General features: G+C 45.5%; 1 protein-coding gene across 1 annotated transcript in view; it reads left to right on the top strand.

Moving 5' to 3' along the window:
- Window positions 1-22,318, top strand: part of LOC144591224 (MAP kinase-activating death domain protein-like) — a gene marked incomplete at its 3' end in the record, with an annotated part of 51,945 nt that extends 29,627 nt beyond the window's left edge. The window contains exons 8-16 of the mRNA XM_078395504.1: window positions 701-802; window positions 10,888-10,944; window positions 12,385-12,487; window positions 13,090-13,276; window positions 13,831-13,981; window positions 15,387-15,587; window positions 19,463-19,516; window positions 20,920-21,014; window positions 22,235-22,318. Of these exons, the coding sequence (XP_078251630.1) occupies window positions 701-802; window positions 10,888-10,944; window positions 12,385-12,487; window positions 13,090-13,276; window positions 13,831-13,981; window positions 15,387-15,587; window positions 19,463-19,516; window positions 20,920-21,014; window positions 22,235-22,318 (1,034 nt within the window). The remainder of the gene's footprint in view (window positions 1-700; window positions 803-10,887; window positions 10,945-12,384; window positions 12,488-13,089; window positions 13,277-13,830; window positions 13,982-15,386; window positions 15,588-19,462; window positions 19,517-20,919; window positions 21,015-22,234) is intronic.
- Window positions 22,319-26,445: the final 4,127 nt, after the last annotated feature.

The raw sequence follows: 26,445 nt of genomic DNA, 5'->3' as shown, positions 1-26,445 counted from the left end.
GTAGGACTTTGGTTAGGTCGCATTTAGAGTATTGCATGCGATTGTGGTTTCCCCTTTACAGGAAAGATGTGGAGGTTTTGGAGAGGTCACAGAGGAGGTTCACCAGAATGTTGCCTGAATAAGAGGGTTTCAGTTACAGGGAGAGGTTGGGTAGACCTTGATTATTTTTCATAGAACATCACAGATTGAGGGGAGACTTAACAGAAGTATATAAAATTATGGGAGGCATAGGTAGACAGTCAGAACCTGGCAAGGAACTGGGAATGGAAGTTGTCGCAAGTGCAGTCAGTGTCGTGAGTGCTGCCCTGGGATGAGGAAACTTGACAGTATCTTGAGTGGTAAACTCTGACCTAGAATCGCAAGTGCCTTGGGAGGGCTCTGTCATGAGTACTACACCAGACCCGTGGCAATATGATAAGTACTGCTCTTGGACTTGGAACCCTTTTGTGAGTGTTGCACAAGGACCTGAACAAAGGATGATTGCAAGTTTTGTGCTGGTGCCATATTCCCAGTGCTTGAGTTAATTGGATGGCCACATGTTTCTTGCTTAGGCCATGGTTTATTTAGTCTGTTTGAATTTTGTTTGCTGATGTATTTAATGGTGTGTGTGCCTAATGAAAGCAGATGGATTTTTTGTGTATTGCCGAGCTGAGCTGGTGGCATGGAATATGTTTATTCAATTGATGTCCTTGATGTATAGGTAACATCTACAAGAGTCGTGGCAGCAGCTTCAGCCTCTCTAACCTGGCATTACCAAACAAAGCAGGGCGAGACAAGAGCACACCGTTCCCCAGCCTCAAAGGTACAGATCTCTCCATCCTATTGGACTTGTGGTGTGAATGGAGTTTTGAAGCAATTTCGAGTGCAGGCTGCTGTTATCTCAGATTCAAGAAAGCCCAGGTTTTACGTTCTGTCATTCTTTTTTTAATTCGTCAGTGAGCTAGTCTCCCCATGCCTAATATACCTCCAAGATATCAGTACTTTTCCATATCTGGCCTTTGCACATCACTGTCCTCCCTCACTTTATGCCTTCAGCTAGCATTCCCTCATTAAACCTCTCCCTCCTCCCTCCCCCTCTGTCTCTATACTCAAAGATGCGTTTTAAAGCCAGCCACTTAACCAAACTTTCCATCATCGGCCCTGTCTTGCTTGGTGTTACATTTTTGGTAGTGTGGCCGGGAGGCGTACATTGTGGAACACTGTCCTCCCTGAAGGCACGAGGTAAATGCTATTTTGTTCAGCGTCCTCTCTGAGGTTTAGAGAATCATCTGTGCATCACAAACCAAAGCAGCACAAACAATTTGAAACCACTTGTTCCTTTGACAGGTGGCTTGAACTTGAGTGTCCCCTTTCTTTACATCTCCTTCCTGCATGTCCTTTTGCCCGTGTCTGTGTTCTTGCCTGCCTTCATCAGTAAGCATGTCTCAGCGCAGCTAACCTCTTGGCTTGTTGTCTTGCTGCTTGCTGGGCTCACTCGTTTTGTGCATAAACTCTGTCGAAGAGGAGGAGTCACCAAATTAAATGACCAGCTCAGCTGGCTGAGGCACTGGACATGACTTGGGCATGGTTATAATCGGCACTCTCAGCCAAGGATGATTGGGTTCTGATTTTAACAGACTTCTATCCACGTCACGATGGCGGGTGGTACTTTGGGTAAATAATAACTGATTTAGTAGACACATATTTGAGTACTGATGTGATATGATTGGTAGTTTGATTGAAATGCCAGTTTGGTATATTTGTTGATATCTAAAAAATCCAGCGCTTTAAGCTTGCACCATCATTCAATAAAATAATGCGTGAATGGATTTACACCAACTCCAACTTTCCATTGTTTGACTTTTTTAAATGCCTAAAAATTCATTTCAGTCAGCCTTGAACATATCCATTGACTAATCACTAACAGCTCTCTGATCTAGAGAATTCAATAGATTTCCACCTCATCATCATAAATAGCTGATCATCTTTTCATCTTTTCATTTTCATCTTAAATAGCTAATCCTTGATGTAGATTATCAAAGCTAAAATTGATTCCAAGCACCTAACCTGCAAAGCCTTTGAAGAATAGTGAGGACATTTCCTCAATTCTACAGAATGAAGGTCAATTCTGCTCAGCCATTTCTCCGGATGACAAGACAGTATTATAAGAAAATAACTGCAGATGCTGGTACAAATCGAAGGTATTTATTCACAAAATGCTGGAGTAACTCAGCAGGTCAGGCAGCATCTCAGGAGAGAAGGAATGGGTGACGTTTCGGGTCGAGACCCTTCTTCAGACTGATGTCAGGGGGGCGGGACAAAGGAAGACCGTATTATATTTATTCTGACATTTGAACAGACCGAGACAAAAAATGGAAAAGCGCTGAGTTCCTGGTGTTAATAAGTGACTCTATCCCTAGATCTGGCTTGTGGGGATGGGGTTACTGTGTGAATGGAGCCCATTGCGTGCATGATCTGTAGCATCCATGCTCTCGGGTAGAGCTGCCTTTTCCATTTCCTTCATTCTGCTCATCCCCTCCCTTCCCCGATGTCCAGACCACCCCATCTTACCTCTTCTCACCCCCCTCATGAATCTAGTTGAGTTTTTTGAAGAAGTAACGAAACAGGTTTCTGCGTGCAAAGCCACAGGCATTGTCTATATGGACTTCAGCAAAGCATTTGATAAGGATTTGCATGGTAGGCTGCTCAGGAAGGTTAGATTGCATGAGATCCAGAGAGAGCTCGCCGACTGGATAGAGAATTGACTTCGTGGAATGGAGGTGAGGGTGATGCCAGAAGGTTGTTTTTCAAACTGGAGGCCTGTGACTTTTGGTGTGTGTCAGGGATCGGTGCTGGGCCTTTTTCTGTTTGGTTTATATCAATGATTTGGATGAAAATGTAGATGATATGATTAGAAAGTTTGCAGGTGACACAAGTGGGTGGCATCGTAGATAGCGAAAATGGTTATCAAAAATTGCAGCTGAATCTTGATTAGTTGGACAGGTGGGCTGAGGAATGTGTAATGGAGTTTAATGAAGATTAGTGGGATGTGTTGCATAATGGGAAGTCAAATCAGGGCAGAACCTTCACAGTGAACCTTCACAGTTGAACCTTCAACACTCTGGGGAGTGTCGTAGAGCAGACGGATCTAGGAGTGCAGGTACACCGTTCCGTGAAAGTAACTTTACTGGGTTGTTAAGGTTTTGGCGCATTATTCCTTCCATCAGTCAGGGTATTGAGTATAGAAGTTGGGATGTTATGTGACAGTTGTACAAGACTTTGGTTGGGCCACATTTGGAGTATTGTGTTCAGTTTTGGTCATGGGAAAGATGTTGGAAAAGGTGCAGAGAAGATTTATGAGGATGTTGCCTGGGCTTGAGAGCCAGAGCTGTAGTGAGAGGTTGACTAAGCTAGAACTTTATTCCTTGGAGCGCAGGAGGATGAGGGGTAATCTCATAAAGGTGTATACGATCATGAGGGGAATAGTAGGGTAAATGTACAGAACCTTTTACCCAATGTAGGAGAATCAAGAACCAGAGGGCATAGATTTAAGGTGAGAGGGGAAAGCAGATCAGAGAATGGATGTGTGCCTCTAAGATTGGTGACCACACACTCATTTTATATCCCCTTGAAGCCTCTCTCCATCCTCATCACTTCCCACTATCCCACGGTTTTCTGTGATCAGTAAGCTCGGTGCTCACAGTCAAATTTAGACATGAATTGTGAATAATTGTGGATCAAGCTCTTATTGGTACAATACTACTAGTCACAGCTTCTAACCCGAGAAAAAACAATTTATTCCTACTGTTCCCCAACTCTCAGACAACACTAGTATATTACCCTCTGTTCTCTGTGATCAATTTTGATCACCTCCCTTGTTGACATTACTTGAACATAGAACATAAAACAGTGTAGCACAGGAACATGTCCTTAGCCCTGACCCTGAGCCACCAACAGTTTTCATGTCTGTGCCAAACATGATGCCAAATTAAAGTAATTATGCCTGCACATGATCTGTACCCCTCCATTCTCTGCATATTTTTGTTCCCATTTAAAAGCCTCTTAAATGTCACTATCATATCTGTTTCCACCAACATCCCTTGCGTTCCAGCCACCCACCAGTCTCTGAAATCTGAAATTACTAACACAGTGTTAATACTGAGGGTTGTAATGTGCCCAGTTAGAAGACACTTTGTGGGAGCAGGTTAGGAGCTGGAACAGAAGAGGTTAGTCTTCTGCATTGCAGTTCTGAATCCATTATTCTAAATTGGAAGGTGTGCAAGTGAATCTCTGGCTCATATGGAGGCACTGTTTGGGTCCTGTAATGGTGGGAAGGGATAAAATGGAAGGTTTGGAGTGCTGAAAGCAGTGGGCAATGGCAGAAATTATGCAGGATCTGTTTGATGTAGATGGTGGTTGGGTGGAAGACGAGGACAAGTGGAACCCTAACCTTGTTCTGGCTGGTGGCAGAGAGGGCGAAAACAACAGAGGTAGATAGGATGTTAATGCAGACATACAGGATACCAGCCTACAATAGTCAGGGAATGGAATGTCGGAGCAGGGAAGTTTTGGTGCAACTTTATAAAATATTGATTATGCCACAGCTGAAATGTCACCACACTGAATGGAGGTTGACTTAAATGGGGCAGAATTATTTAGGATTCTTGGGGACAGGATTTACTCAAATTTGGAAAAGCATGAATTTAGTTGGGATCGTTACCATAGCTTTGTGTGGGGGGAAATCCTGTCTCAAAAATTTGATTGAGTTTCCTGAAGAATTGAGGAAGGTGATTGATGAGAATAGTGCAGTGGACGTTGTCGACTTTGGATTTACTAAGGCAATGACACATACTGATAGTTGGCTGGTCCAGATGATTTTGTCACGTGGAATTTGGAGTTGTTAAGTTGGATACTGTCAAAAGAAGACCGAGTAGTGATGGAGGGGTGTTTTTCTAACTGAATGTCTGTGACCAGTGTGGTTCCACAAAGATCAGTGCTGGGGCCTTCATTGTTTATCGTACATATGTAAATTATTTAAACAATATAAATGAGTGGTCTGATTAGGAAATTTGCAGACAACAAGAAATTGGCGAGGTTGTAGATAGTGTGAAAGGTTGTCAAAGGATATAGCAGGATATAGATCATTTCAAAATTTGGGTAGAGAAATGGCAGATAGAGTTTAATCCAGCCAAATGTGAGGTGTGTTTTGGGAGTTCAAATGCTAGAGTAAAGTGTATAGTTAATGTTAGGACCGTTTGGAGTGTTGATGTAGTGAGCCGCTCTTGGGGTGCAAGTCCATAGCCCTTTGAAAGTGGCAACACGGGTAGATGGGGTGGTAGGGAAGGCATACAGCATACTTATTTTTATCAGCTGGGGCATTCAATGTGAAAATTGGGAAGTCATGTTGCCTCTTTATAAAACTGGTAAGGTAGGAGAATGGGTTTGAAGGTGGAAAAATAAATAAGCCATGTGGACTAGACTTGATGGGATGAATGGTCTAATTCTGTTCCTATGTCTTATGCTCTCCTGCTCTTATGATGCAAAGATGATTCGCCAGGATGTCGCTTGCAATGAGATGTTTTACTTAGGAGCTGTAATTGGATGGGCATGTATTTTCCATGGAGTTATGAGGACATTTGATCGAGGTGTACAAAATTATGGGGGGAATAGATAGGGTAGATAGTAGGAAACTTCCCCATAGTAGAAGTGGGAAAACTTAGAGGATAGAGAAAACCTAGAGGGAAATGAAGGGATCCGAGGAAGAATATTTAACCACAGAGGATGTTTGTAATCTGGAATGTACTGCCCAAGTGGGTGGTGGAGGTAGAGACTTTCACAACATTTAGGCAGCATCTGGACAAGATGCTAAGGAATGCTGATGAAGCAAGAGACCTTTGGATACAAGAACTGGATGTTCTTCTTGTTAAGCTGGAATGAGTGCAGAGAAGATTTACAAGGATGTTGCCAGGACCTGAGGGGTTGAGGTATAGGAAGAGGTTGGGCAGGCTGGGACTTTATTCCTTGGAATGCTGGAGGCCGAGGGGTGATCTTGCAGACATGTGTAGAAGATCATGTGGGGAATAGATAAAGCTGATTGCAAAGTGTCTTTTACCCAGAGTAGAGGAGTCAGAGTAGAGGACATAGGTTAAAGGTGAGAGGGGAAAGATTTAATAGGAAACAAAGGGCCTATTTCCATGCTCTATGACACTCTGGCTCTGAAAATGAAAACATTGATTAATAGGATAGTGAAAAAGATACAAGACATGTTTGCCTTCATAGGTCAGGGCATAGAATATAAAAACTGGAATTTTACATTATAGAACAACATATGGGTGTTTCTGTAAATAAGAGTACCAACCTGTGACATGGGTGGCCAAATTTGAAAGTTATTAAATCATAATGAAATACCACAGCATTAAAAATGGGCCTACCTATGATCCTTTTGAGCTAATTTGTGGTCAAAACTTGACCAAAATTTATTACTTTCAAAATTTAAAGGAAAAAAACCGAGACTGTCTCTTGATTTCCAAGCTCCCTTACAAAATGTCGGCACGTAACCCACTATGTGGCCCGTAGTTCAGGTCAGGGTCATTACAATCGCGTTGTTTGAATTTTTTTTAAAATCGTGATGAGTGCAAAAAATCCCAGTAATAGCATTGATGAGGTCAGACAACGGGAGGGACTACAGAATGAGACATCGATAAAATAGGTGAGCAAACTAGATTTATATTTCATGATTTTAAGTTCTATTCATTATTAAGTATTTCAATGGAAAGCTTTAACAAAAAATATAAACAATAAAAAAGAAACAATAAATATAAAAACGATTACTCTGCTTTTAACTCACACATTTCACACGTGACAAAATGGACACTGTTACTCACTTGCTGCACAAACGTGGGGCATCAGAAAACCATCTCATCGGGTGATAAATCATAAGCAGAATCGTAATTTGGCTTATATAGAGTTATTTCATTGCAAAATTAATGTAATCTTTCTGGTATAAATTAGCCTAAGCATTTGACGAAATCCTGCTTGACAAATGTCACAAAAATAGGCAAGAAAACACAGGGACACATCTGATATTTTTCTTTGTAAAAACGGATTGATTTATTTTTGCTTCATCTCATTATTTTGGGGATACACCATGATCTATACTATTTAAAATACAGGATATGAAACAATGGGAATATTACATTATAAGCAGGAAAATAAGCTGGAAGTTTGGAGACGTTCAATTTCACTACTGAGTGCTGTATTTACGGAAACACCCATATGTGTGCTGTTCTGATTGCCACACAACAAGGAGAATGTGATTGCAGAGGACAGTCACCAGGAAGTTACCTGGAGTGGGGGCTTTGGCTGCAAAGTTTTGTTTTTCCTGCAACTAAAGTGGTTGAGGGGTGACGTGCTGTATTATTGCAGGTATAGATAGTGATGGTAGTCAGAATCTTTTCCCCATGGTTGATGTATCTAAAGCAGAATGGGTGACAAAAAGTAGGTCAGTGGCGAGGAATCCTGCAGTTGGCAGCTTACTCCTAACTGCTGAAAATTATTGAGTTAGGAATGTGATGGGATACTCTCCACTGGGGGCTCCCAATGTTTATAGTCTTTGTCACTGATTTGTACATGGTGATGGTATAATCTATCCAGCCTTCGGCTACGAATCCAGCTTTAACTAATCCACCTGAATGTGGGTGCCTAACAACCGGTGTGCATTCTTTGTCAGGGGCCTCCAGATATCAAAGCTATATCTTGTCAATCTAGCATAATTGCTGGGGTTTGGATCTATCGGAAGACTGTGTGTATTACATTTAGGACTCCGCGCATTCAGCTCCTTCTGATCTAGGCAGTTGATGCCCTTAATCATTGTGGTCATTGCACCGCTCCAGGTTTCTTCCACTTTTTGCCACCATTGAGGACTTTTTGGATCATATTTTGGAATCTCTTCCTCAGATTTGCACTGTGTCCGACCTTATCAGGAACATAGCCGTAGAGGGCGTTACTCGAGATGTTGTTGGACCATGTAAGCCTCTACACCACAATAAAACACCAAATTTAGAAAGTAAGAACAGGAGAAGTTCACCAGGCTCCTCAAGCCTGTCCCACTGTTCAGAATGATCACGGTTGTCCTGCCCAACCATCATCAATCTTCCTTTGACAGATCCTCACAGCACTCATTCCCTGATATTTCAAAAATGTATCTACTTTTTAATTCCCCTCACAATAGACAATAGACAATAGGTGCAGGAGTAGGCCATTCGGCCCTTCGAGCCAGCACCGCCATTCAATGTAATCATGGCTGATCATTCTCAATCAGTACCCCGTTCCTGCTTTCTCCCCATACCCCCTGACTCCCCTATCCTTAAGAGCTCTTTCTAGCTCTCTCTTGAATGTATTCAGAGAATTGGCCTCCACTGCCCTCTGAGGCAGAGAATTCCACAGATTCACAACTCTCTGACTAAAAAAGTTTTTCCTCATCTCTGTTCTAAATGGCCTACCCCTTATTCTTAAACTGTGGCCCCTGGTTCTGGACTCCCCCAACATTGGGAACATGTTTCCTGCCTCTAACATGTCCAACCCCTTAATAATCTTATATGTTTCGATAAGATCCCCTCTCATCCTTCTAAATTCCAGTGTATACAAGCCTAGTCGCTCCCCTCACGATCTCGCCTCCACAACCCCCTGGAGTAGAGAAGTCCAGATATTACCCACAGTAGCAAGTTGTTACCACTCACCTCAAAGCAGATTCCTTGGTACTACACCTTGGGCAGAGCTGCTTTCCATTTGCAAAGCTACAGATTCCTCTCATTCTTTTCAGCAGTGCAGCTTCAATATTGCCTTTTCCACAGAATAAAGTCCCCCTCAGTAATGCTGCCTGCATGTTCCTTCCATTCCAACGATGTTGCAGCAACATGGTGCTCCCTCGTTGGTGCATCTCTCCCTTGATACTGAACCTCTGACATTCTAGTACTTATACTAACTTCATAGTAATGTGGTGCTCCCTCTGTACTATTCCTCCAACAGTGCAGAACTCATTGCTCTCATCTGACTTTGTGGCACTGCCTGTCCAGTTCACCAATCTGACTCCATCTGATAATGCAGCTTTTCCTTGGTGCTAACAGTCTGAGGTTTTCATTCATTCACGGGATATGGATGTTGCTGGCAAGGCCAGTACTTTTATCTTCAGATTCTCTGATCAATGTGTGAATAAATGTATTGTCCATCCCTAATCTTAATCACCACTTGAACCAACTTGTGTGTCAGGTGATTTTTAAGAGCAGATTTTGCAAAGGCTAAACCAGAGAAGACAGTTTTTGCAAAGGCTAAACCAGAAAAATTACCTGCCTTGAAGCACGTAGGTGAACCAAATTGTTTTTACATAGAAACATAGAAACTAGGTGCAGGAGGAGGCCATTTGTGCCCTTCGAACCGTCACCGCCATTCATTGTGATCATGGCTGATCATCCACAATCAGTAACCTGTGCCAAACTTCTCCCCATATCCCTTGATTCCACTAGCCCCCAGAGCTCTATCTAACTCTTTCTTAAATTCATCCAGTGATTTTTCTGTGATAGTCCTGTAGTTTCATTAGTATAAATCTTAGCAATATCTTCTAATTTTATTGAATTACATGAATTTAAATTCCCACTATACTTAAATTAATCAATATGCTCCTATCTCCCCAACAGTGCTAAACTTCCTCAATCCTGGTCCTTTGATGCTGCCGTCTGTCACTACTGGCAGCATCTCCTTAACTTTGTATAACTCTGTCAACAATGCAGCGTGCCCTTGTTGCCATTCCTCCAGCACTGTGCCACTCCAACACGTGTTTCTCCTGCAGTAATGTTCCTTCCTTACTGACTTTGCATTTCTTCCTTGGGTACTGTTCACTCATTCTTTGGCAGCCTGAAGAAGGCATAACACTCCCTGCATGCCTCTGGATACAGACTGCTGGAGTAACTCAGCATCTCTGGAAGACATGGATAAGTGACATTTTGGGTTGGGGGTGAAGAAGGATCCCACCCAAAATGCCACATATTCTTGCCTTCCAGAGATGCTGCCTGACTCAGTGAGTTATACCAGCACTCTCTATTTTTGTTAAATCAGCATCTCCAGTTCCTTGTGCCCATACTGTATCTTCTGGACAGTGCTACCTCCTGTGCAGTGCACCCTCTGATGCCAGTTGCCCAGTGTGATGCCCTCCCTGTTGATGCATGTTGCCCCTGCAGCCATGGCCCTTTCTTCCCCGTGCTCTCTTTGTGCTGCCCTTTTTGCACTGTGATGGCTCGCCATCCAGCCTGTCTGCTCTTTTGTCTGAATGTTCAAAGTCTGTGTTATTAATCTGCTTGTCATTTAACAACAGATGCACATTTGAGGGCATTATTTTGTTTGTTTGGTGACTGGATGTCTTTGTGCCTCTGTACTTTCTGCTCCTTGCCCAGATCTGCTTTGTGTTTATTGAATTCTGCCTGATCAGTATTCCAATGGGCTGTTCAGTTGGTCAGTAACAGGGTGTGTGAACGAACGGGAAGATTGATCCTCTTGCCTCTGGGTTGGATTAGGAGAGATGTACAAAGTAACCACAGTTTCAGGCTGAAATTCCAATTGAGTAAAGTGACATTTGAAAGCATCACAGACTCCCTGTTTTTCCAGAGGTGTTAGCTGGTCACCAGTTCACTGCTTCTCTTTGACTGCATGTCGAGACACATGCATAAGCATTGGTATCTGCAGCTGCAGCACGTTGTGTGATCTCAGCACCGTTGGTGGATCAGTCTTTATCAGGAAGCCAATACTGTCCTCCTTGCTGACCGCTGGAATACTGTTGGTCAGACTGGCTCGTATGTTGGATTGATTTTTTTTCTCTTGTTTTGCTGAATGAGCACTAACTGTAATTTTGTGTCCCAGTATTTGGGCTAAATACTATAATGGAGATTATAACCGAAGCTGGAGTGGGTAGTGAAGGTGGGTCTCTTGCATGGGCTGTCTTACTCTTTGCCAGAATGCTCTGCCTCCCTCATTGGGCTGTTCGTAGTTCTTGGTCTGCCTTCCCCATCTATTGGTTGTTAGATGCCCTCCATCTCAGCTCACTCATGGTCCTGTTGTTGCCGGTCTACTTCTCATGCGCAGTTCATCCGGTGCTTTGTTGGTGTTGCATGTGATGAGGGCAAAAGCTTTGCTCCCAGCTCCTTTGCCTGGTCCTTTATCTCCCACTACCTCTCTCAGTTGCCTCTGGCTATTAGGTGGTCTGCTTGTCCCTTCCCCAGGCCTGACTTCTGCTCATCAGTCTCCGTCATTCCCCTCCCCAGCTGATCACAATTCTGTTCTAATCTGCATCACAGACCCTTCCTTTCCCTTCCATAATCCCCCGTGTTCCTGCCTAGCCCCCAGGTTGCCTTTCCCCGTACCTTGCCTCTTCACACCTCTTACCCACTTTAACCCGCAGCTCCCGGATTGTCTCAAGAGCTTTTAACTGTCACTTAACAACACACAGGGATTTGCCTTTCCCAAATAATTATGTAGAAATCAGTGTATCCTTGGCATTCCAATGAAAGAGGCCTCTGTCTTTGCCCAGATTTTAACGTCCGTCCCTTGCATTTTAAGGCTGTGCAATGATATTCCTTCACAATGCCCTCCTCAAACTCCTTGCTAATTCAGTGTTTCTCCTTGCCTGGTTTGGAGTGTTGCAGGAGGAGCTGGGTTTTGACACTGGAACGTTGGTAGGTGGCTGCTACTCACTAAAAGGATGACTGCGGCCAAAACCCCCAAGGCACATCAGTTTTTCTAAAGGTGCATGTAAAGGAACCTGCAATTTCTGCACTAGCTCTGCTCTGACCTGTCTCCCGTTCCCCATCGCCTCACACACCCCCACCCCTCGTCACCACCCCCATTGCATCTGCGGCCTCCCATGTTCCAATAGCCCCTCCTGCCCATTCCCAGGCATCGCCCTCACTGAACTCTCACCTCGGAGTCACCGTCTCCCACCCCTCCCCAGAGTGGGGCCGCACGCCCTTCAGTCCCCTCAGTCACCGCAGGGCAGGGTCAGTCCAGCCAGCTGTTCCTACCTGTTCCCCTGAGGTGCTGCTTACATCCAAACACCCCACACTCTCTGCTCAGCAGTCATCCTCCCCACTCACATTTTGTACTTACCTTGCCACTAGTCGCAGCCTTCCCTGCTTCCCTGGGCTCTTCCACCTTGACACTGCAATCCCATCATTGGACGTACTTCATTCTGAGCCAGCATTCCATCCTGGTCTCCTCCAAGTCTGTGTATGATTGCAGCACTTGTACCCCAGTCTGACTTGTATTTTTACACTGCATTCATTTAATTTTCAGAAGTTGTATGTGTTTGCATCCTGCGCAATGAGCATGGCTCATCTAACACTGTGGGTTCACTTAATTCAGGTACGAGGCGAGCTCTCGTGGATCAGAAATCATCAGTCATAAAACACAGCCCGACTGTGAAGAGGGAGTCCCCATCACCGCAAGGCAGAGCGAACAACAGCAGGTACAGTGAGAGAAGAGGGAGCAAGGCCGGCGATCACGGTGTGGGAGAGAGATTCAGGGCTATTATGTGGTAGGAGGCAGAGCGACGTGGCATTCAAGGAAGGAGACAGCTGGAGTCCAGCAACAGCCTGGGACTTGCCTGGTACAGGCACCGCTCATTAGAACGAGAGCGTGGACTGTGAACATGGCAATAAAACATGGTGCCTCCTGCATGCGGCTCTAGATTATTCCTGTACACGTGCTGATGGTACACTATGGTGATACTCTACTGGACTGTTTGCAAGGACAAGAATTTAACTGTTTTAACATATGTGACAATAAAAATCATTATTGGCTGTTGACGAATGACAGGTGGGACAGGGTGGGAGAGGAAGAAATACAGGCGGGACAGTGGGAGAGGGGGAACAATAGGCCGGATGCATTGGGCAATGGGGAACAACATGCGGAATGCAGTGGGGGTGAGAAAAAGACAGGCAGACATTGATGGAAGATGGGGAGCAACAGGCGGCACATGGTGGGAGAGGGGGCTGTGGAGAGGGAAGTTGTGTGAGCAGCTTCAAGTTCTCAGTACAGGTCGTGACCCGTAACTTGTTGATGTTACAGTGAGAACCAGCAGTTCCTGAAGGAGCTTGTACAGAACGTACTAGACGGACAAGGTGTTGGCTGGTTAAGCATGAAGAAGGTCCGGCGCCTCCTGGAAAATGAGCAGCTCCGTGTGTTTGTCCTCAGCAAACTCAACAGGACAATCCAGTCTGAGGAGGATGCTCGGCTGGATATCCTGAAGGATGTGGTAAGCGGGCCTGGGGGATATTTCATAAAGATTGCCGTTCCCTGTCCCTTGCCTGCAACTTCAAGATGAAATCAAGACATAGGCACCACAGTCTTCTCCGTCCAACTCCTGGACAACCTATCAATACTCTTTATATTCCTCCTTCCAGCACTGGCCCACTCTACACTCTTCACAGTCCCGGTATCCCCTACCCCAACTATCTTGTCCCTGCCCCTGCCAACCCCTCCCCCCCCCCCCCCCCCCCAGCTTCTTACTTCCTAGCCCCCCATCTACCTCCTCGCCTCCCCATCTCATTCCTCAAACCTGCCTTCCTCCTCACCCCCTGATTCCACCCTCCCCCCCTTCACTAGCCCTCTCTCGCTCACTGCACCCCCTTCCTTGCCGCGCCCCCTTCCTTCCCCCCCGCTACCACCCCCCCCACCACCCCGCTACCTCCCCCTACCCTGACGCGCCCCCACCCACCACCCCCTTTCCCTCACAGCCATTGGGTACTCTTGATGCAAGCTGCGTTCTGTTGATTCCGTGGTGATTGTTGGGCTTTGCTATTATTGCAGGAGGTCAGTAAGAAGGTTTATAGGGGGATGTTGGACCTACTGAAGTGTTCCGTGGCCAGCCTGGAACATTCGTACAGCAACGCTGGCCTGGGGGGAATGGCCAGCGTTTTCACCCTCCTTGAGATCGCTCACACTCACTATTACAACAAAGGTAAGAAGACATTCAACTGTCCTTAAACCACCATGTGTCAAAAGTGAGACTTCATTTGGAAAGGGAAAGAACCAACAGAATAGGGAGGTTATCGTGCATACCTTGTACTCACTTTGCTGCTGTGACAGGCAGCTGCACTTCACAGCACACTGACAACAGCTGCTGATCCCACTGCCCTGACCTGTGGGAACACCGTGTCACTACCCACTGTTCCAACGCAGAGCAGCGTCAGGGACCACCATTGCCCATCCACTACTCTCTCGTCTGGACACAGCAGCACTGGGTTGAGACACCACTGCCCGGAAATGCACAGCACTGCACGGACACAGACACTATCGCCTGGACACACACAGCACTGGGTACACACAACACTGCCCAGACCCAGCACTGGGTATACACACCACTGCCCAGACCCAGCACTGGGTACACACACCACTGCCCAGACCCAGCACTGGGTACACACACCACTGCCCAGACCCAGCACTGGGTATACACACCACTGCCCAGACCCAGCACTGGGTACACACACCACTGCCCGGACCCAGCACTGGGTATACACACCACTGCCCAGACCCAGCACTGGGTACACACACCACTGCCCAGACCCAGCACTGGGTACACACACCACTGCCCAGACCCAGCACTGGGTACACACACCACTGCTCGGACTCATCACCGGGTGTACACACACCACTGCCCAGACCCAGCACTGGGTACACACACCACTGCCCAGACCCAGCACTGGGTACACACACCACTGCCCAGACCCAGCACTGGGTACACACATCACTGCCCAGACCCAGCACTGGGTACACACACCACTGCCCGGACCCAGCACTGGGTACACACACCACTGCCCAGACCCAGCACTGGGTACACACACCACTGCTCGGACTCATCACCGGGTGTACACACACCACTGCCCAGACCCAGCACTGGGTACACACACCACTGCCCAGACCCAGCACTGGGTATACACATCACTGCTCGGACTCGCATCACTGGGTTCAGACATCACTGCACGGACACACACAGCATTGAGTAGACACTACCGCTCGGACTCACATCACTGGGTTCAGGCACCACTGCCCAGACCCAGCACTGGGTATACACACCAGTGCTCAGACACAACACTGGGTTCAGCCACTGTTGCCCGGACACAGAGCAGCGCTGAGTATTACTTCACTCTGCCCCACTAGAGACCGTTGCACATGGCACTAGTTAATGACATGCCTGAGCTCAAACCTAAGTCCTGCTGGCAGCAGGTTGTCTGTTTCACATTTCTACCTTCCAGCGTAACGTAGAGCTTTGGCACTGTTTGTATTTGTGTTAACGAGTTGCTCAGTTACCATTCTACATTCACTACCACTGCTTTTGTCTCTGCTTTCTCTTCCTTCTGACTCAGAGCCGGACAAGAAGAAACGGAGTCCGACAGAGGGAGGCCCGGTCGTTGGTAGGAAGGAACCCGTGCCCTCAAAGGGGGATATGAAGCCCCTCAATGTACCAGTGCCACACCTGCAAGTCCCACCCAAAGTCACCGTCAACAAGGGGCTGGGCGAGTATGACTCTCGGAGTCTAAATGAAGAAAACTTTTTAGCTTCAATCGGTGTGTACTTCATTTGTGCATGTTTTAGAACACAACCTGATACCAAGGCATTTGGCTTGAGCACCGCAGTCCCTCTGTGACAAGAAAGCATGTGGATAACAGTGTCCAATGGGGTGTGTGTGTCATTGCCAGGCCTGCGCTTGTATGCCTGGTACTGGTAAATATCCAGACCAAATTGGATTTTATGGAGGCACTCCTGCATTTTGCAAGGCTTGTTATATGTTGAAATTTCACCCCCACTTTACCAGATATTAGAGTCCATGCTCTGGGGCTTAAAACTGATCTAATTCTGGTTGAGAAGAATGAAAGTTAGTCTGATTTCAGATCCAGGGGCCATGCATCACAGTGGTGAATTCTCTGGGAAAGACTGAAGGGTAAATTTATATGATAAGCTTCAGACATAAGGGTAATTACCCTCACTCCTGAAGTGCTGACTATGTTTACTGAATGGGTAGAGAGAGAAACTTAGTCGGGAAGATAATAAATAAGTCCATTTGATCGATCAAATCCAAAATGATGAATCATGGATGCAAAACATCTTTGGTGCAATATTAACCCTTCTGTTCAATCATTAGAACTACTGCATCCAACTTCTGTCTTGTGTAACCTCTTTCCCTTGCCCTAACCAGTAAGTTATACAATTATTTGTTCTTGATACTGCCTGCCTCTTTCTTCATCCAAATATTTCAACTTATTTTTCATTCATCTTATTAACTTGTCCTGCTGCTTTTAATTTAGTAGATTGACTTTAAGGTGTCTCTGCCCATCTTGAATCTACATGCAAAGAAAATCCAAAGCTGTTTTACAAGAATAAAGAAAATGGGGATAATTAAGGGAATTAACAGACCCCACTGGCCTGATGCACGGCAGCACTGGGTACAGACCTCACTCATCTGATACACAGCAGCACTGGGTACAGACCCCACTGGCCTGATGCACGGCAGCACTGGGTACAGACCTCACTCATCTGATACACAGCAGCACTGGGTACAGACCCCACTGGCCTGATGCACAGCAGCACTGGGTACAGACCCCACTGGCCTGATGCACTGCAGCACAGTGTACAGACCTCACTGACCTGATGCACTGCAGCACTGGGTATAGACCCCACTGGCCCGATGCACTGCAGCACTGCGTACAGACCCCACTGGCCTGATGCACTGCAGCACTGGGTACAGACCACACTGGCCTGATGCACTGCAGCACTGGGTACAGACCACACTGGCCTGATGCACAGCAGCACTGGGTACAGACCACACTGGCCTGATGCACTGCAGCACTGGGTATAGACCTCACTGGCCTGATGCACTGCAGCACTGCGTACAGATGGCATTGTTGGTGTGCATGTTGTAGTTGAGGACGTGTAAAACATTGGATGAGATAAACACAAACATTTCCTTTGAAAATGTACACATTTGCAAGCCTCTATGAAATAGGCTGTTGAAAGAAACAAGGGAGGAAATTTCAGCAGCTTTGACCATCATTATTCAACGCTCACCGGTTGTTGCTTGAAAAAGAAAAGGATACATTCAGTGATTCTGGCCAATTAATTCTACTGCCGAGGTGGGAAAATTATTGGAGTCCATTCCAAAAGAACCTCATTACAGAGAGACATGTTCATCAGAGACCTCTGCCACGATTGAGGGAAGGTCCTTTCTAATGGAACCATTGTTCTAAAGGACACAAAATGCTGGAGTAACTCAGCGGGGCAGGCAGCATCTCTGGAGAGAAGGAATGGGTGACGTTTAAACCAGCATCTGCAGTTCCTTCATACACACTGTTCTAATGGAATTGTTTCAAGTGGTAACGTTGGTGAGGCAGCACTTGATACATTGGTGGGCCCACAACGCAGCATTGTGTTCAGTTTTGACCACCCTGCTATTGGAAAGATGTCATTAAGCTGGAAGGGATGCAGAGAATATTACAAGGATGTGGCCATGATTTGAGCTATAGTAAGGGATTGGGGACGGAGAGGAAGAGGGGTGGGGTAGTGGGTGGGGTAGTGGGTGGGGTGGTCCTGTGATGACAGTGGGGAAATGTGGGGGTGGGGGTGTGACGAAAGGATGGTGAGAACCTGGAATCAAACTCTGGCCATATTTAAATACGCATGGGATGTGAAATGAGAGGGCTGGTAAATATCCGCCTGGATATGGTCCAAGTGTTGGTCGGCTGGGCTTTGGCATAACTTGCCGTATCAAAGGGCTAAGCTATATTTACCTGGTTTATTGGCCTACCATTTCTTAAATAGTAAAAGGTTGGTATCCCTCTAGCCCTCTGACTATTTCTGTAACAAAGAGGATTGAAATACTGGGAACTGCCTTTGCCTCTTTCAGCAACCTACAATGCATTCCATTGATAGGTTTGATGTCTTTTAAGTAATCCTGACTTTTTTAGTACTCTTTTTAAAATCTATTGTACTGTTCAAAGTTCCATCATTTAATGTAAGCGTGACCTCTTCCATCTTGTGAAGTTAAATGCAGTCATTAAATATTGTAGCTCTATCTTCCTGGACCTTTGGGTTCCCTAAAGACGAGACTTTTTTTCCTGAGCAACCTCATTCACTGGAACAGCCACGACTTAATTGGTAGCACTCTTGCCTCTGAATGAAAATGTAACGAATTTGTCCCACTTCAGATACTCAAGCACAGAAATGCATGGTAACACAGTGCAACTTCGCACAGTACTAAGAGGGGGAGGGTGGGGGTTGGGTGGGCTGCACTGGCTGAGATGTCATTTTGTGGATGAGGTGTTAAATCATGGTTCTGCATGCTCCCTCTGGTGGATTTAAAAGATTCCATTGCAGTATTTCAACGAAGAGAATTACCTGTCTATATTCTTCCTTATCAAACATTGCTAAAAGCACAAAGGTAGACACACAATGCTAGAGTAACTCAGCGGGTCATGCAACATCTCAGGAGAGGAATGGGTGACATTTTAGTTCAAGACCCTTCGCACATTCTTTGGTCTTTGTTTATGGAAGCTCACTGTAAAATTAGCTGCATGAATTATATTTTTCAATTGTAGCTGCACTCTTCAGAAGTGACCCTGAAAGGGTATGAAAGATTCCCTTTTGATGCATGTCTTTATCCATGTTTCAATCTTTTAGGCTCAATTGAATGTTTGCTAATCTTTCCTAACCCTGTTCCCTCCCATATTAACCTTTCACTTTCCTTCTGAATCTTCCTATTTACTAGTTGAATCTTGCGCCTGACATTTATCTGAAGCTTCCATTTCCTGATTTTGACATTCTTCATTTTTGTCATCAGGTTGCATTAGTTGGATGCTTCATATCTTCCCATGAAAGGAATATACCTAGTTTGTATCTGAACTCTTTGAAGTGCAGGAAGAGAGTTTTTCTGGTGTCAGGTGGAAAACCCTTGTCACTCCCAAGATAGACACAAAATGCTGGAGTAACTCAGCGGGGCAGGCACATCTCTGGAGAGAAGGAATGGGTGACGTTCCTGGTCGAGTCACTCCCCTTCCCCATTCCTTGAAGGACATTCAGTCCCATTGACTCCAACTGCCTGACGACACTAATCATAGCCAAGGAAAGAGAGGCGGTTGGAAATGCTGATGTTAGGGAAGATCTTGAGTGTGGTTATGGGCTGTGGTGAAGCTCTGTGTTTGCACTGGAAGAAAGGGATGTCAGAGTTCTCTAGAGAGTAGAAAGTTTTGAGACAGAGCAGAGGTTATTGAGGCCACTTGTGAACCATGCAGATGACCTTGTGCTTCACTGATTCTCATGTGATCACTGAGAAGTCATCTCCATTGGAGAATGATTTCCTGGTTGTGTTGTGTCCTCCATTTCTCCTATCCAACCAATCTCTGACTCTCTCTGTCTTTCTTTCCTGCTTGCAATGCATCTTGGGTTGTAGAGTTGTGGAACAAGCACCAGGATGTGAGAAAACAAAAAGCTTTGGAAAAACAGAGTAAGGATTTTGATAACTCAGGCCTGTTGTACAAAATACTTATTACTTTTCGTAGCTAGGTGCCCTAGCCTGTCTTCTGTTTCAAACATAGTCTTTCGCAACATGTGCTATAGACCCATTCCCTCTCACCTGTAGACATGCTGTTAGGTTTGTGTACCTCTTCATCACTTTCTAGCTCAGTCTTTCTCCTTTTTCTTTCTCTCTCTTTCTCTTTGCCCCCTCTCTCTCTCTCGCTCGCTCGCACTCTTTCTCACCCGTTAATCTTGCAAGGTGCAGGTGTGGTGGAGTGGGGGTGAGCTCATTGCTGTGTAGTTGCACCGCATGCTTATGTACAATTTGGCCAACGGGTCATTTGATCACTGACCAAAGTGTCAGCACCGAGTTCTGCTCTTTGTCTTCCATTGCTGCCCAATGCCCTTTGAACTTCATTGACCTAGCCTTGGTTTCCAGGGTGTTTTTTCTAAATGATCGGGACTTGCTGATGGTGCAGTTAAATCATGAACCAAATTTTGCTAAATTGACAATTGGGACCAGTGCAGCTATCTTAGATTACTTAAGCAGAAAGGAAAGGTAGCAGCTGGGATTGGGATGCTGTTGCGAAGATGGCATTGGAACATCTTTGTTAAAATTTAGCAGGCTTTTAAGAGGAGAAACCGTGAACAGTTGTTTCTGTCGCAGGTGAGTTGGGTGGGGTTCAGACTGAGGATTATCGCCTGCAGAATATTGATGAAGTTACTCAAGTCGTTTGTAAAATGGGGCTAAAATGTGTGGCTAAAATGGGGAATGCTTTATTTACCATATTTCAAAGCGAAGATGTGGATGGGGAAGGATACAAGGATATGGGAAAGTGACAAAACAACAATATCCGGGCAGACAGCTCTGAATGCAGCTACTCAGAGTTGATTGGTTTTTGTAGCTGATTTTAATTTGCAAGCCCATCTAATTAGACTGGCTTACTTCATTTGCGGTGAAAAAAAAGTAAGTTGTGAGATCTATTTAACCAACTTGAGGTGATTGTGATTTTTAAGACCTTCCTCGTGGGTTTGGTTGGGTGATTGAAAAGAATAGCAAAGTGCTGGGCAGTGCTGATCGGTTTGAGTGGGTGATTGAAGGGAGTGGTAATGTATTAGGTAGTGTTGATTAATTTGGGTGGATAAATGTGCTGAAATCCCAGTGGTTAAAACAATTTACTCTGATCTTAAAGCTGTCAAACACGTACCCTGGTACAAAAAACACCCCTCAAATTTGTAGCAGTGGAACACAAACAGCTTTAGTCTCTGGTTTCGTTAGAAGCTCTATCATTCTGATACTGTGGATGAGAGTCACGGAGTAAGTGACCACAGGCTGAATCGGTACAGTTCATTTATCTTCCTGCATCGTGATGTCGAGTCTGTTGCCTGTAGGTACTGAGAGTCCAAAACACTTACCGGACTTCGACCCAGATGAGAAGAAATCACAAATCAGTGCGGATAGCGGCATGAGTGTAACAAGCTTGCAGGTTAGTCCTTGCAACTCATCGATACGGTTAGTAGAAACGTATAGCATTAAACACATTGCACCAGCACCTAGTTGGAGACAAGTCATTCAAAGACGCAAGTGCATTGTGATATTGTCCAGATCCGGGTCTCTCCGGGGGGAAAGCTGTCAAGGAATGTGATTTTAAATTGTGAATAGAGTTCATTATGAGGTGTGTGATATAACTGGGGCTGGCTATGGGGTGAGGGTGGGGGTGTAGTGAGGGGAGATATTTGTTGGTAAAACAACTAATATAGTGGAAGAAGGATTCTTGTCCTTGCAATGACTCGTGAATCCATTTATCCCCATTTTCTGGGGATCATTCCTTATTTATCTGTAACTCGCAACCTGTGCTATTTCACACATGCCCATCAACTCCTCTTTTTTGTGTGTTGTCATGAGCACATACTCGGGTAATTAAGTTGAAAAGCTTTATTTGTTTAAATGATCAAATGGAATGTTTTTTTAATTTAGACCAAAGACTTGTTTTTTTGATATAATGCCTTTTGCCATCCAATGCAAGGGGCTAGTAAATTGAATTTCACTGACTTGGAAAGGATTGGATAAGCAAAGACTATAGTGAAGGCAGAGCACCAGTGATGTGAAAGAGTTTGAAAAATGTGCTTGGGTTGGTGGGGTGTTGTAACGGTGCATGGCGTAATGGTTAAACATTCAACCTCAAGGTTTAACTCAGAGTTCCCTGAATTTTGGATTGGTTTTCATTTGTTATAAAACTCATCACAGTACATTCAATCCTATTTATCTTAACTGGCTATCTTCCATTCCAACATTATTAAACTTGTCCAAACAATAGCATGACGAGATAATTTCTGTCGTAGTTGATTGAACACGATCTTGGATTGGGTCTGGTGGGCGATGAAACAGGAGATATGAAAATGGCCGGCAACGTGTTAAAGGCGGACCCTGGGAAATGGCAATCCCGACTCGGTTACTAGTTTCATCAGATGAAATGCATAAAAAAGACAACATTTAGAATATTTGCACTGGTGACAATTTATTGAATGCATTAGCCCTCTTAGTTAATGTATGATGAGTCTGGTTAAACTTTTGAAATGAAACAGTTTTTCTCTTGGGTGTTGCTGGTAATACTCCATTATTGTTCTGTTCTCTTCCTTTTACCTTTTTTAAATGTCCCCTCCCCACCTTCTCATCCATGCTTTCACCACCTTCCACCTGCACCAGAAGAGTGACAGCGAGTCTATCACCAGCTCTGAGCCGCCTGCACTCACCAGGAGCACCAGCCAAGAGTCGGAAAGCAGCACCGTGGTAGGGCAGTGACGAGCTGAGGCGTGTGCATGGTGTACTTCCAGTGTGATGGATTGAAGCAGCAAATAGCCCACTTTCCCTGTGAAACATTGGTCCAGAGAATTTCACAATTAAATTGTGAACAGAGATTTCCCCAGTCCATGTGGTATTTATCCCTGGGTGTCAAAAGAACAAGACATCTTTGAGGGACAGAACCCTCATTTTAGTTAACTAGTGAGATCAAAGTATATTAATCATGGTCATATTGATATGGAAGGTGGAAGGTTAATATCATCGGTATGTAGTTTTCTGTGCAATATTATGCTAGCGAGCAACAGCCACAATGACTAAAAAAAGGATAGGCACTAAGAAACCAGTAACCCAAGACTTCGGCATGATGTATTATGACTTCCAAAAGTTCAACATGAAATGGCCTTGGTTAAGCATGAAGCTACCAACATTCATGCCATTGAAAATCGCCACTATTGCTGATGGTGAAAACAAATGCTGGAAGCACTCAGGACAGGCAGCATCTGCGGAAAGAGAAACAGAGTTCACATTTCATTTGTGGGAGAGAGGGTGTGTTGTGCAGTGGGGGAGAGAGGGTGTGTTGGGCAGTGGGAGAGAGGGTGTGTTGAGCACTGGGAGAGAGGGTGTGTTGTGCAGTGTGGGAGAGAGGGTGTGTTGTGCAGTGTGGGAGAGAGGGTGTGTTGTGCAGTGGGGGAGAGGGTGTGTTGTGCAGTGTGGGAGAGAGGGTGTGTTGTGCAGTGTGGGAGAGAGGGTGTGTTGTGCAGTGGGGGAGAGAGGGTGTGTTGTGCAGTGGGGGAGAGGGTGTGTTGGGCAGTGGGAGAGAGTGTGTTGAGGTGAAGTGCTGTGCTGAGGGCAAGTGCGAGTCTTTGGCAAGGAGTCTGAGGAGATGGGGTTGGGAGGTAAAGGTACCGTGTTGTATCTGTTTTGTAGCCTGTTTGTGTGCGATTCTTGTGCTTTTTGTTTCAGTGCAGTAGTGTTGGCAGATAGAATGGTGCAGTGTTCCTCCTGCAGCACATAGGTAGTCAGGTAAACTGCTGGTACCCCTGAAGACTACACCTGTATCCAGGTTCAGCTCCTTAGAAGCCATGTGGGGGAATTGGAGCTGCAGTTGGAGGACCTTAGGATCATCAAGAAGCTTCTTGGATAAGACTTATAGTGAGGTGGTCACACCCAAGGTTTAGGAAGAGAGTAGGTGGGTGACCACTAGGAGGGGTAGTAGTAGAAAATGCAGGTGACCCTGTGGCCATTCCCCTCATAGGTGTCCCCTGTTGGATAATGTTGGAGAGGACCCGTCAGGGTTGAGCGGCAATATCAGGCAGGGCGGTGGAACCGGGACTGGCTCGGAGACACAGCAGGGAAGGATGATGTCAGGGTGAACCATAGTGGTAGGTGACTCTTTAGAGGGGGGGGGTGGGGGCGAAATTCTGTGGTGACAATTGAGACTCCAGGATGGTGAGTTGCCCAGTGTCGGAGTGGCTACATCATATTCTCGAGGGGGGGGGGGGGGGTGCAGCTGGAGGTCTTTGTCTTTGTGTGAGGAAAAGGGATGAGGTACTGCAAACAAGACAAAAGGTTTAAAAAAAAGCAGGACCTCCAGGGTAGTGATCTCTGGATTACTCCCTGTGTCATGTGCGAGATAAAGTGGGAATAGGAAGAAAGGACAGATGAATGTGTGGCTGAGAAGTTGGTGCACGGGACATGGATTCAGATGTTTGGACCTTTGGGATCTCTTCTGGGGCAGAGGTGACCTGTACAAGACGGGTGGGTTGCACCTAAACTGGAGGGGAACCAATATCCTGGCAGGCAGGTTTGCTGGTGCTGCACAGGTGGGTTTAAACTAGATTGGGAGGAGGGTGTGATCCACTGCAGGACTGAGGCAGGTGAGAGGTTGGAAGTTGACACGGATTGTGATTGGGGGGGAAAAAAGGTTCAGTGGGCAAAATAGACGAGAGGGAGTGAGGAAGTACTGTTGGGTTTAATTGTACTTATTTTAATGTGAGAGGTCTGATGGATGAAATCAGGGCATGGATAGTGCGACCAGGATGTTGTAGCTATTACGGAAACCTGGCTAACAGAGGCACAGGACTGGCAGCGTAATGTTCCAGGGTACCAGAGCTGCAGGAGATATACAGATGGGGCCTTATTGATTAAGAAGAATGTCACGGCATTAGTTCGAGATTACATTGCTGATGGTTCATCCAGTGAGTCTGCATGGGTGAAGCTAAGAAATAAAAAAGGGATGAATTGGAGGAGCAAATATGCCAAGAGATTGCAGGCATCAATAGGCTAATAAGGTAGTCAGGGTGGGGGATTTTAACGTGCCCAATGTAGGCTAGGACTGTCATAGTCCCAAGGGCTTGGACGGGGTGTTATTTATAAAATGTGTTCAAGAACGTTTCCTCAGGCAATATGTATGGGGCCCTACATGGGAGAGGGCACAGCTGCATCTACTCTTAGCAAATTGGAAAAGGCAAGTGACGGAAGTGTTGGTTGGCAAACCTTTTGGGACCAGCGTTCACTGTTCTATTAGCTTTAAGACAGTTATGTATAAAGACAGGGCAGTTTCTGAATTGGAGCTAGGCCAACTTTGATGGTATTAGGCAGGAACTTGTTCAAGTTGATTGGAGTAAGTTGTTTCTGGCAAAGGAATGTCTGGTAAATGGGATGTTTTAAAAACTGTGGTGACATGAGTTCAGGGCATACATGTTCCTGTTACAATGAAGGGCAAAGCAGGTGGGAGGAAAAAAGCTTGGAAGTTGAGATAAACTGATCTGGTCAGGAAAATGGAGGGTGCATGGGACAGGTATAGTGAGCTGAGATCAAGTGTATCATAAGTTCATGTGTTGTAGGAGCAATATTAGGCCATTCGGTCCATCAAGTCTACTCCGCCATTCAATCATAGCTGGTCTATCTTTCCCCCTCAACCCCATTCTCCTGCCTTCTTCCTTGACAACTGTACTAATTAAGAATTGATCAATCTCCACCTTAGATTATATCCATAATATCAATTGACAGCCTCCACAGCCTTCTGTGGCAATGAATTCCACAGATTTAGATGAAGGGATTAAAAGTAACATTAGCAAATTTGCGGATTACACAAAGCTGGGTGGCAGTGTGAACTGTGAGGAAGATGCTATGAGGATGCAGGGTGACTTGGACAGGTTGTGTGAGTGGGCAGATGCATAGCAGATGCAGTTTAATGTGGATAAATGTGAGGTTATCCACTTTGGTGGTAAGAACAGGAAGGCAGATTATTATCTGAATGGTGTCAAGTTAGGAAATGGGGAAGTACAAATAGATTTGGGTGTCCTTGTTCATCAGTCACTTAAAGTTAGCATGCAGGTACAGCAGGCAGTGAAGAAAGCTAATGGCATGTTGGCCTTTATGCAAGAGGAGTTGAGTATAGGAGCAAAGAGGTGTTTCTGCAGTTGTACAGGGCCCTAGTGAGACCGCACCTGGAGTACTGTGTGCAGTTTTTGTCTCCAAATCTGAGGAAGGACATTCTTGCTATTGAGGGAGTGCAGCGTAGGTTCACTAGGTTATTTCCCGGAATGGTGGGACTGTCGTATGTTGAAAGACAAGAGCGACTAGGCTTGTATACACTGAAATTTAGAAGGATGAGAGGGGATCTTATTGAAACACATAAGATTATTAAGGGATTGGGCATGTTAGAGGCAGGAAACATGTTCCCAATGTTGGGGGAGTCCAGAACCAGGGGCCACAGTTTAAGAATAAGGGGTAGGCCATTTAGAATGGAGATGAGGAAAAACTTTTTCAGTCAGAGAGTTCTCAATCTGTGGAATTCTCTGCCTCAGAAGGCAGTGGAGGCCAATTCTCTGGATGCTTTCAAGAGAGAGCTAGATGGAGCTCTTAATGATAGCGGAGTCAGGGGGCATGGAGAGAAGGCAGGAACGGGGTACTGATTGTGAATGATCAGCCATGATCACATTGAATGGCGGTGCTGGCTCGAAGGACCGAATGGCCTCCTCCTGCACCTATTGTCTATTTACCACCTTCTGACTAAAGAAATGTCTCCTCATCTCCTTTCTAAAGATACGTCCTTTTATTCTGCTTTGGTCCTATACTGTCCCTCTAGTGGAAACACCCACTCTATTCAG

This window comes from Rhinoraja longicauda, unplaced genomic scaffold (assembly GCF_053455715.1).
Source record: "Rhinoraja longicauda isolate Sanriku21f unplaced genomic scaffold, sRhiLon1.1 Scf000725, whole genome shotgun sequence".
Classification (NCBI taxonomy): Eukaryota; Metazoa; Chordata; class Chondrichthyes; order Rajiformes; family Arhynchobatidae; genus Rhinoraja; species Rhinoraja longicauda.
Note: the sequence above shows the minus strand (reverse complement) of the source record. Positions and strands in the feature narration are given on the sequence as shown.